At 35.6% G+C, this 12,486-nt stretch overlaps 1 protein-coding gene across 1 annotated transcript in view; it reads left to right on the top strand.

Annotated features, from left to right (window-relative positions):
- Nucleotides 1–12,486, top strand: part of TRIM37 (tripartite motif containing 37) — a 104,190-nt gene that overhangs the window by 49,468 nt on the left and 42,236 nt on the right. The window contains exons 13-16 of the mRNA XM_006899431.1: nt 6,621–6,800; nt 7,319–7,433; nt 8,755–8,973; nt 9,890–10,026. Coding sequence (XP_006899493.1) covers nt 6,621–6,800; nt 7,319–7,433; nt 8,755–8,973; nt 9,890–10,026 — 651 coding nt within the window. The remainder of the gene's footprint in view (nt 1–6,620; nt 6,801–7,318; nt 7,434–8,754; nt 8,974–9,889; nt 10,027–12,486) is intronic.

Genomic DNA, 12,486 nt, shown 5'->3' with positions numbered 1-12,486 from the left:
ATCTCCTCTTCTTTGGCTCTGGTTGTTGGTGCATATATTTGAATGATAGTGGTATTCACTGGACTTCCTTGTATGCGTATAGATATTATCCTGTCACTAACAATATTGTACTTTAAGATGGCATTTTCTCCAGTGTTATGTCTCAAGACTTGAATTTGTCCCTTGGTTCTTTTACATTGAGAAATGCCGAGTGTTCTTCCTTTTTGGTTTTCTAACTCCAGCTCCTTATGCATTTCATTTAATACTATTGACAAATTAAGAGACTTTCCTTAGATTTCACCTGTTTTACCACAAATGCCCTTTTTCTCTTCCAAGAACCACTCCAAGATCCCATCATGCATCTAGTTGTCATGTTTCCCTACTTTGGCTCCATTGTGGGCCAGTTTTGCCTTTTCTTTCATGACTTTGACTTTTTGAAGATCCCTGCTCAGGTATCTGAAGAATGCTCCCAATCTAGTTTTCTTTGATATTGTCTCATCATTAGATTGAAGTTAAGAATTTGGGGGACAAATATTATAGAAGTGATGTGTTCTCAGCTCATCCTGTATCAAGGAGTGTATGCTATCACAATAAAAATTAAGATGTGATCATGCAGTCAAACATGCGATCAAAATCCATTAATAATAATTGGTGACTGGAATATAAAAGTTGGAGATAAAGAAGAACTCTTAGTTGGAAAATAAGGTATGTTGTGACAAAAATGAGGCTAGAGATGAAATTATACAAGTTCATACAATTAATGATTTATTTATCACAAATTTTTTTTTTTACAAATATTTTTTTAAACAACACAAAACAACAACTATATATATGGTCTTCACCTGATAGACTACGAACGAATCAGACTGACTATATCTGTGGAATTCATCTTGGTATTGGCAGTAGAGTCATGTTTATGTATGATGATAACATTAGGGGAAGCTTGGTATTGAGTGTAGGACAACTCTGTGTTATGTTTACAACTCTGTGTAAATCTGGAATGATTTCAAAATAAAAAGCTAGAAAACTGAATTTTGAAATGAAATCTATTTGAAAGAACAATGAAGCTAATGTTAGTGTATTTGACTGAGTTCATAGTTTAATTGTTGTTAGGTAGCTCCAAGTGGTGTAAGACTCATAGCAACCCTAAGAAAAAACAGAATCTGTCCTATCATGCTGTCCTCATCATCTTTGACACACTCAAGCCTGTTGCTGCAGAGGAGGAATCTTCTCTTTCTCTCTGATACTCACCTTTCCAAGAATGTCCTCTCCAGGGAATAGCCTTTCCTAGCAACATGCCCAAAGTATGTGAGATTAAATGTCAACATTCATGCCTCCAAGGAACATTCTGGTTACACTTTTTACAAGACATATTTGTTCTTTTGGCAGTTCATGGAATATTGAGTACTTTTCTCTAATGACACAAAGGCATCAGTTCCTCTGTCATCTTTATTCATTGTCAATAGTTCATTTAATCACATAGTAGTACTTAAATATTGCTTTAATTCTTAACTTGTTCATAGAAACTTAACTTTTTTCAGCAAATTTTATGCAGATATATAATGATAGGCATGATACACAATGCCCCCAGAAGGAAATAACATTTAGAGACTTGCTCTGTACTGTGTTTTATTGAATATTTTAATGGAAGGAATGTAAATTGATGGAAGTCCTGACTTAGAGACCTAAGTATGAAATCTTTGAAAATTTAGGTTAAGGTTTAAGTTCTCCAGAAGAGACCAAATTCAGTGATAGGATCTGTATAAGATCTTTATTACTGTAAGAAACTGCCACAAACTTTTAAGCACCACAAATATGTCATCCCATTCTTTTGTAGTTAAAAAGACAAAATTGACATCATTGAGTTATCTCCTTTGTGTTTCAAAAGATCAGAATCAGCGTTTCAGGGAGACTAGGAAGAATCTGCCTCCAAGCTCCTTTGTGGTGTTGGCTGAATCCCTTGTATTTCCCTTGTAGGCCCATAGGTCCCTGTTTCTTTGTTAACTGCAGGCTCACCTTAGCTCCTCTGTGGCTCTCATTAGCCATTTTTGTACTGCCCTTCAGCAGTCACATATGAGCTCATTTTCCTCTTTGAAATATCCTGACTTTCCTTTGAAAAAAAATCTGTCTTGTAGCTGAGAAAAACTCTCTTCCTTCAAGAAGATAATGTCCCTCTAATAAAGTCCATAACTCTAAAGTCACTTTGCCATGCAGTCTAACATTTTCGTAGGTTCCAGGGATGTAGGGCATTGACTTCCAAAGGAAACTTGTTTTACACATTTATTTTCCTTTTTTATTTTTTTTTTCTTTTCAAACTAATCATTGTAACATTTCTTATGTATCCTTCCTGAAGATATGTTGGTGAATTATTACATGCATATGTTACAGTTTTTTAAAAATAGAATTAAACCTATAAACTGTTTTTCAGCATTCCACTTTTTATTAATATAGAGATCTTTTCATATGCATGTTAGTGCTGTTCTTTTGAGTAATGGTTAAGGTCTACTATTTTCTTTATGTGACTATAAGTTGTAATTAACCCATTATTAAAGTGTCCTGTGGAGGCTTCTGGATTGTGATTTTTTTTTTATTTTTGTTTTTTTCTTTTCACTTGTCCTACTATTATCAGTGGGATAAATTATTATACTTTTTTCTTGGCGAAAGCTTGCACAGCAAATTAGATGCTTCGTTAACAATATATATACTGTTCAGAGAGCTCTAGTGGGAGAGAACTGGACTGCTAACTGAAAAGCAGTCCCTCTGCCAGTTTCTAATGCACCAGCGACTCCAAGGAAGAAAAATGGGCCATCTTCCCTGTGCAATTTACAGTTTCTAAAATCATGCTGAAGAGTCACCTATGAGTTAGTTCCAGCTTGTTGGCAGTGAGAGACAGATATCATTGACATTGGTTACATTTTCCTAGTTTGTCAATATTATTATTACTCATATTTCTCTGTAAAATTTTTTTATGTGTACACAACAAAGCAGACACCCACGCAGTTTACAAAAATCCACTGACATTGATTACATTCTTAGAGCTGTATAACCATTCCCACTTTGTTTTTTTTAATTTGTTCCTTATTCATTAACAGAAATTTCCTGCCCTCTAAGCTTGTTAATAGTCTTTGAGTTGCTCTTGTCACTTTAATACCCTGTAGTTTTTAAAAGAGCATAATACTCAAGGCAAACATTTTTTACTAGTTAACTGTTGGCTTTAAGAAGATTCCAGGGGATATATTTGGTTTAAAGTTAAAAAATGATCAGGGCAGTACATTTAAGGACGTTCATCCAGTCAGTCTATGGCTCTAGAAAGCCTGGAATCCCCAAAATTTAAAATCCTGTTTTGCAGTTTCTCCCCTTTGATCAGAATTCCTCTTTAGAATCTTTGACCAGAGTGTTCAGTCATGGTAGCTGAGCACCATCCAGTTCTTCCATCATGGCAAAGGAGTCAGCTGTTCAAAGAGGCACAGCTATCCGATCGGTCATGTTCTATATACCCTCCCATTCTTGACTCTCCTTTTCCTGTGGCTCCAGGCAAATAAAAACCAATTGCCATGCCTGGGATGATCGCCTGCAAGCTGTTAAGACCCCAGTCAGTATGTAAGGAAGTAGGTGGTAGAACCGAAGCACTAAGCATGGTATCATGCCAGTTTTTCTATTCCTTGAAACTGCAATCCTAAACCTCCATGTTAAAGAACAAAATCTTACGAGGTGTTTGGTTGTATATAAGCAGCTCAGCAGCTACTTTTTTGTTTTCTTGTAAATAAATCTGTCACATAGCTTATGCCAGTTCAGCTTTTTTACAGGTATGTAGCTTATTGGCAGTAGTTAAAATACTTGGATATACAACTTAATATCATTGAGCTTTTCCTCCATCACTGTTAACCCTTTCAGTGTTCCCTGGTAACCACTAATAAACTTTGGACTGTATACATTTACCTTTTATATGTGAGGTCATAACAATATTTGTTCTTTAATTTACTTACCAGAATGCTTTCAAGATTCACTCATAGGCCTCAAGATTTTATATTTCCGTGTTTTTTTTTTTGGTTGACTAATATATGGTTATGTGTATGTGCCATATTTCGTTTAATTCATTCTTTGGTTGTGGGGTGAATTTTTACAAAGGTAAAAGTTTACAAAGCAATTTATACACAGACTGTTCTGAGACATTGGTTGCTATCCCTATAGTGTGTCAACTCTCTTCCCCATTTCCACTTCGGGTTCCCAGTTTCAGTTTGCCTGGTGTTCCTTTTAATTCCATGTACTTGATTGTTCTAGGGAACACATTTCTTGTAAGTGTTTTTATTCATTCTACAGGCCTGCCTAACAATAGTTTGACCTAATAGTGCGGTTTCAGGCTTGAAGGGTATCTGAGGGGGACATTCTTGGGGTTCCCACCAATCTACATCAAACTAATAATTCTGGTAATTCTTTTTTACTAATTTGAATTCTGTTTTTTATATATATGTATGTGTGTGTGTGTGTGTTTGTTTTTTAATTCTGTTATATATTTTTCTTCCATTCTGTCTAGGACCTTCTGTGGTCCTAATTGGGGTGTGATCAGCAGTGATAGCCAGGCACCATCTTGTTCTTCTAATATCAGCATTATGAAGACTGAAGTTCACATACTCCATTAGTCCTTTTCACTCCCAGTATTTTCTTTTCTTTGCTATTTTTTGCCCCAGAAAGGGAGAGATCAATAGTACTTCATGACAGGTCACAAGCTTTTAAGATCTGAGTCACATTCTTTTCTTTGTCGACTGTTCCTGCTAGTTGACCTTTATATTCCCTGAAATCCCAGGCCCAGCATCTCGTTCCCTCAGGGTTGTTTGGTTATATAGAACTAAGAAGGTTTTATTATATGATTGTATATATATGTATCAGATAATATTTAAATGCTAATCATGGTCTAAAATGTTCAAGCCCACTCTGGAAATCCTTTCTGTCTTTCTACAGAGTTTATCACTTGGTTCCACAAATTCTAAGCTAACTTTTAAACAACTTTTGTACTGGTTAGGTTTTATAGTATTTCTCCAGAAATACCAGAGATAATGCAAACATATTTTTACAGTTAGCACTTTATCTAATGTTTCTAAATATGATGTTGATGTATACCATTGAGTGAGAACTGACCCATAGCTGACCCTCCAGCAGGTTTTCAGAGGCAGTAATCACCCAGGAGGAGATTGCCCATCCTCCTGCAGAGCAGCTGGTGGATATGAACTGCATGCTTTTGGTATTGCAGTGCAGATTCTTACCATTAGGCCACCAGAACTCTAAATTTCTAAATATAGAGCTATTTTTATTTTGTTTCATTTTGTCCATGGTAATAGCAGATTAAATTTTATGGTGTTTTTTTTTTTTTTTATGAAAATACATCCTCACCAAAAAAAAGAGAAGCTTTATGGTTATTTCTGAAGATTCCTTCTAATTACCTCTTTTGTCACCTTCTTGTAATGACAGTGATTTGTTTATAAAGATAAATTAAAACTAGACTTGAAATTTTTCTGTAAATGAAAATTCAGTGCCTTTTCTAATACATGCTTATACATAATTAAAAATTTTTAAGATTTGAATTTTTAAATACAGAATAAACTTTTATTACAACTTGGAACATTATAGAAAAACACTTCCAATTTTAATATGTATTTTTAAGGTTTTACTGTGATAAAAACATGGTAGATATGATTGGATAGTGACTATACATGTGATTTTATATGTACAATTTATATGTATAAAAATGTTTGTATTTGTTGTGTACCATTGAGTAGGAACTGACCCACAATTGGCCCTCCACCAGGTTTTCAAAGTCAGTAAATTGCACAAAAGGAGATTGCCCATCTCCTGTGGAGCTGCTGGTGGATTCGAACCACTTGCCTTTGGTTTAGCAGCACAAGTTCTTATCATGTAGCCACCAGTGTTTCCTGTATAAAAATGTTTAGTAATGTTAACTTTTAATAAAACAAATGTTGATTTATTTTAATTTTTAATAAACATTTTCATTAAAATTATTTTTTTAAAAAATTGTTATTTTTTGTGTGTACAGTCAAAACGGATCTGACTGGCACAGGAGGAGATTGCTCCTCCTTCTCCAACGGAGCATCTGGTGGATTTGAATAGTGCACCTTCAGAACTGCAGTGCAGCTTCTTGCCACTAGGCCATTAGAGCTCCCTTAAAAATGAATTTTTTTAATAAAAATGTTAATTTTTACTTAATTGGAAAGGATCTTTGGTGGGCTACTGGAAAAGAGGTAGGTTGCCAGCCTAAAGGAAGATAGTTCAAATCCACCACCAGTTACTCTGAGGGAGAAAGACTGACTCCCCCCATGTGATTTACAGCATCTGAAAACCTATTTGAGGGTCAGCTATGAGTCAGTTCCAATTCAACAACATTGAGTTTAGTTAATTAATATAGCAAAGCAATTTTGAAATTAAAAAAGCCATTGTGTTAATTAATGCAGTGATGGTCCCTTCACCATATTCTTCTTATTTTTAGAATCGATACCCTTTCTGAAAGGAGAGTAGTTTTGGGTTTTGAGAATTTCTTTTTTGTGGAATTACTTAGCGATCTTAATGATTAGGTGTGTTTGTCTTTTGTTATTACTTTACAGTATTAAAGTGGGTTTTTTCAATTTTAGATATGAATATCGTGTAGAGATGGTTCATCAGTCCTGCAATGATCCTACTAAAAATATAATTAGAGAATTTGCATCTGACTTTGAAGTTGGAGAATGCTGGGGTTATAATAGATTTTTCCGTTTGGATTTACTTGCAAATGAAGGATACCTGAATCGGCAGAATGACACAGTAATTTTAAGGTAATAGGAAATGTTTGATACTGGGGAGTTTTTTATGTCATAGGGGAATAATGCCATCTCAGCTTTATTTTAAAGTTCGTATCCTCACATACCTTAACATTTCTCTTTCTCCATCTCTGTTTACCTGCTTGCTTTTTAAATTTTTCTTTATATTTTTAAATTGATTGACTGAAGAAGCAGATTCTCCCAATCTTGTTTCATTATTATAATAAATGTATTCCAGGTGGGATTATAACCATAGGCATAGAGTTAGGATTTACACCACTTACTTTGGGGTCCCTGTTCAATCCATATCATCCTGGGAGGAGAAACTTAAAAGACAGAGAGCATCCCTCAGAGCCAATATCAAGAGAAAGCCTCCCTCAGGAGCTGGAATCTTGAATATACTGTGAGAGAATAAGTTTTTGTCTATTAAAATTTATTTACTTAGCCCTATCCTTATCATAGCAGTACTAGGTAACTATGGCAGCTAGTTTGATGATATTGAATCATTTTTCATCAGGAGCTGTTTCCTTAAGATTTCAGGTGCGTTCACCAACTTTCTTTCAAAAATGCCGAGATCAGCATTGGTATATTACTCAGTTGGAAGCGGCACAGACTAGTTATATTCAACAAATAAACAACCTAAAGGAGGTAAGCAAATAACATATGTTTTAGAGTTTATGTTTCTTGTTGACTTTTTGACCTGTTAACATTTGTGGTTGGATTTGGATATCTGTTGCTGTCCACAGCCTCAGAGAAGATTCCGGTTATTCTGTTCCTCATTTTTACAGTTTTGAGCCTTTACTTGCACTGTCCTTTTTAATAGCTAGTAGCTACTTGTGACTGTTTAAATAAATGAAAATAAAAATTACATTTCTCACTTGCACGGCTCCATGCAATTATGTGCTGTTAAGTCAGAAGTGACTCATAGCTGACCCTTCCGTGGGTTTTCAGGGGCTGGAAATAGCACAGGAGATTGCCCATCTTTTCACTCAGTAGATTCAAACTTGTCTACCTGATTATCCATGGACTACTAGACAACAAACACGTGTTTTTTTATAAGTGCAGTCAGGTTGGTCCTTGGAGGTAAATATGGCGAAGCTTCGTCTCTCATACTTGGGCATATTGTTAGGAGAGGCTATTCCTTGGAAAGGATCATCATGCCTGGAAAGGTGGAGAGTCATTGAAGGAGAGAATGATCCTCAACAAGATGGATGGAAGCAGTCCGCTCACGTGCATCAAAAGTTAGAAAGATGGCACAGGCTAGGAGAGGGTTCAGGTCTGTTGTTCATAGCATCGCTATGTGTCATACTTGACAGCACCTAACAACAACAACCTTGGGGTTTCCAGCCCAACTCTTTATCCACTGGGCCACCAGAGCTCCCCAGCCACTAGTAGTGGCTTCCATGTTAGGCATCACAGATACAGACTTTTTTCTCGCTGTGTAGCATAACATATCGAATAGTGCCACTCTAGTTCACCATAAACTCTTCATGTTTCCCTTGGTGACTTGAGTATTTGTCTTCTCCCAGTTGACTTGTATTTAGAGGATCCTGTGTCATAAAACAATTCTAGGATGCTCCATGTTGAACTTCGATTATTTTTCATTTGAACATTGAGAAGGATTAGTTAATAAATTTTCATTTTACATTGGTGAAAATGAGATGTCTTTGAAGAAAGGCCTGAACATATACTTTTGAAAATCAGTTAAAAAAATCCCATGGGACACAGTCCTCTTCTGACACATATGGTGTGTCCATGAGTTGTAGTCTACTCAGGCAACTGGGTGGTTATCCTTTGCACAGATATTTCTATAAGCAGAAGATAGAAGGGGATGAGAGAGAAAATTTGAGAAATTCTTTTAGGAAGATCTGTGTACTTTTTTTTTTTTTTTTTTACTTAAACGTTTTTACTGTGCCATTTAAGTACTCTTTACCACAATTACTAATTTGTGCTGTTCTTATTTTAAAAGAGACTGACCATTGAACTGTCTCGAACTCAGAAATCAAGAGATTTGTCACCACCAGATAATCATCTCAGTCCCCAAAATGACGATAGCCCTGAGACACGGGCCAAGAAGTCTGGGTCAAGTTCTGACTTACTTCTTGAAGGTTGTCCAGCCACAGCTTCTGCACGAGAGGCCAAAGAAGAGGAAGAAGATGAAGAAAAGATTCAGAATGAAGATTATCATGTAATAATTAGGCCTGGCTTAGATTTTATTTAATTCATGTGTAATAAGTAAAAATGACAACGTAATGTAGAAGAGAATCAAGTCCTAAAAATCTAGTCCATTGAGTTTCTGTAAATATTAATGCTTACAAGTCAGAAGACGAGTGAATTTTTTTGGGTGATTTTGTTTGGTTGAGTTTTGTTTTGGTTTTGGGTGGGGTTTTTTGTTTGTTTGTTTTGGTTTTTTTTTTTTCAGTAAATGTGTTTTAAGAGTCTTAACAGTTGATTCATCATTAAAAAAAACCTACTGATTTTCATGATGTACATTCTAGAAACTAAATTTTGCAGATTTGTGTGTGTGTGTGTTCTACTTCTCTTTTCTGGAATTAGTGGGAGTTTACCATTGCACGTGTGGATATTAGTATTTATGACTTGAGAAATTGCTGTATTTTGTTCTAGCTAAAGAAAAACCAGAATAAGCATTCAAGAAGAGGAATAGTGGCTATAATTGTTTAAGGAAAAATGGATTCATAGACAAATGAGGATTTTTTTTGGTAGCAGTTCTTAAATTTTAGGTGTGAAATTTGAGCTATCAAGGTTAAAGGGTATTGCTAAAACTAATTAGGTAAAAGGAATTGGAGGGTAATTATGATCACACAGGACTTGAGTAATATTTGAGATGCTGTTCTGAGGCACAGTAATGGTAGCTAGAGAAGGATATGGATGCATTTCTGGCCTCTTTGAAGACCCAGGTGAAAATGGCAGTCATAAATTGGGGCAGTGCTGGGGTTTTTCCTAAACAAGCCACAGCAGCCTACATACAGGGGCTGATAACTCTGATGATTTTAATTATTCCTTGGTGCCTGCTATTTAATGGGACTGAATGAAATAATCAAATTAAGGTCGATATTTAACCTTTATCCTTCCCTCTTATCTAGCATGAACTTTCTGATGGAGATCTGGATCTGGATCTTGTTGGTGAAGATGAAGTAAATCACCTTGATGGCAGTAGTTCCTCAGCCAGTTCAACAGCAACAAGTAACACAGAAGAAAATGACATTGATGAAGAAACCATGTGAGTCTCACTTTTCCAGTAAAAGCAACTAAGTGTTGATTAACTATAAGCAGATCATGCAAGTAAGTGGTATTCAGTAGGTTTTCTTAATATATGAAGTATCGCCACAAAATCAACTGCTGTGGAGTCAGCTTGACTCAGGGCGACCCTCCATCAGGTTTCTGAGTATGAAAACACTTGCATGGGGAGACTGCCCATCTCTCCTTCATAGTAACTGGTGGGTTCCAACCACCAGCCTTTTGATTACCAGTCTGATAGATTATAAACTATGCCAGTAGGGTTCCTTTGTGTAAATAAGTGAATTTTAAAATTTATGATTTAGACAATATTTCAGATGTAAGAAATACTGGAAAAATAATATGAGAAATTTCCTATGTTGTCTTCCTAGATGTTAAAAAGCATTTTCTCATACCTGCTAGATTACAGTTACTTTCTCTTTCCTTTCTGTATAGATTTTTTTATGAAACATTTAACATTAAGTGAATAGTGGATCTATTTTATTGTGTATTTATTTTAAAGGGGTAGTTCCTACATAACTATAGTATATTCTATATAAACAAGGACATTAACATTGATGTAATATTGTTATCTCTACAGTGATCTTGTAAAAACTGCCAATTGTTTCACTAATATACTTTGGGCCGGGATCCATTCATTACACTTATTATGCTTAATTTGGAACTCTTGTTCTTGTTACTTCATGATTAGGTGGAAGTTACACCTTTCAGTGCGAATTCTAATTTAGTCACAGAAGGAATAATATGGTTTATATATTTATTTCATGGAATCCTGTCAAGAGGTACATGACGTTAATTTTTTCTGCCTTGCTGATGATGTTAATTTCTGCTAGGTTTCTCTAGCTGAAAGTTACTTCCTTTTTTTAGTGGATATTTTGAGACTGTAAATAATAATTTTTGAAAGATAACTTTAGTTCATAAAGAATTCTTGTTTGACAACTCTTTCTTTGGTCAATTTGCACGTTACCTAACTTTTTTTAAAAAAATTTGAATCAACCTCATGGCCATCGAGTTTGTTTCTAGCTCACAGTGACCCTGAGGAAAGATTAGAACTTTCCCATGGGGTTTCCCAGGCTGTGCATCATGATGGAAGCAGATTTACACATCTTTCTCCCCTAGAGAGGTTGATGGCTTTGAACCTTCAGGCTTTGGTTAGCAGCTAAGCAAAGTTAGGTTTTGATCTTTGCATTTTTTTGTAAATGTCCAATTATTTTTCTGCTTTGGAGATTTTCTCCTTGTATTTTACTTTTGGCGTTTTTATTGTGATGCCAGAATATTTATTATATTTAGAGCTTATTAAAATTCCTAGATATGTGGTGTTGGTGGTGGTGGTGGTGGTGGTGGTTGTGTTAGGTGCCATCGAGTTGCATAAGACTCATAGCAACTCTCTGAACAACAGATCTGAACCCTGTCCTATCATGTGCCATCCTTATTCCTGACACACTTGAGTCCATTGCCACAGTCACTTATATCAGTCCCTTCTGCTCAGAGTCTTCCTATCTTTTTGCTGATCTTCCACCTGTCCAAGCATGTCCCTCCTCAAGGAATAGTCTTTCCTAATAACATCTTCAAGGTATGAAAAAGGAAGCTTCACACTCTCTGCCTACACAGAGCACTCTGGTTGTACCTTCTCTAAGACATGCCTGCTTGTTCTTTTGCAAGTCTAAGGGATATTGTCCAATGTCACAACACAGAGACATCGATTCTTCTGTCATTCATTATTCAACACTCAGATGTTAGAAAGATAATTGGAAAGATCATTGATTGAATCAGGCATACTTCAGTCTTTAATCTGACATCATTGCTCTTTGGGATTTTGGAGAGGCTTTATGTCTGCTGAACTCCTGACTGCTCCTACAAAGGATGTTCATTGTAGATTCAAGTAAGTTGGCATCATTGACAATTACAGTCTTGTCTCCATCTATTGTGATTTTGCCTATTGATTGGCCTATTGGTAAGGATTCTTGTTTCCTTGATGTTGAGATGTATTCCTTATTTAAGGCTACAGTTCTTGATCATCTTTAGCAAGCGCCTTAAGTACGCCTCTCTTTCAGCAAGCAAGGTTGTGTTGTCTGCATAATACAGGTTGTTGATAAATCTTCATTCAGCCTTATGCCACATTCTTCTTCATAAATTCAAGCTTCTTAAAGAATTTCTTCAGCATACAGATTGAATAGATGTGGAAAAAGCATACAGCCCAGACTCACACTTTTCTTGATTTTAAACGATACAGTATTCCTTGCTTTGTTTGGATGACAGTGTCTTGGTCTAAGTGTAGGTTTTCTTAAGCATTCTGAAATTCCCATTCTTTTCAATGTTAACTGTAATTTATTATGATCCCCACAGTCAAATATTTTTTTAGTAAATGTGAAAGTTTTCTGACATTATAGTGTTTTCCTCCTTTTTATCTGTCTCTCCTTTATTTTAGTAATTTCAATTATAT

This window comes from Elephantulus edwardii, unplaced genomic scaffold (genome assembly GCF_000299155.1).
Source record: "Elephantulus edwardii isolate Elephantulus edwardi_28Jun2011 unplaced genomic scaffold, EleEdw1.0 scaffold00257, whole genome shotgun sequence".
NCBI lineage: Eukaryota > Metazoa > Chordata > Mammalia > Macroscelidea > Macroscelididae > Elephantulus > Elephantulus edwardii.
Note: the sequence above shows the minus strand (reverse complement) of the source record. Positions and strands in the feature narration are given on the sequence as shown.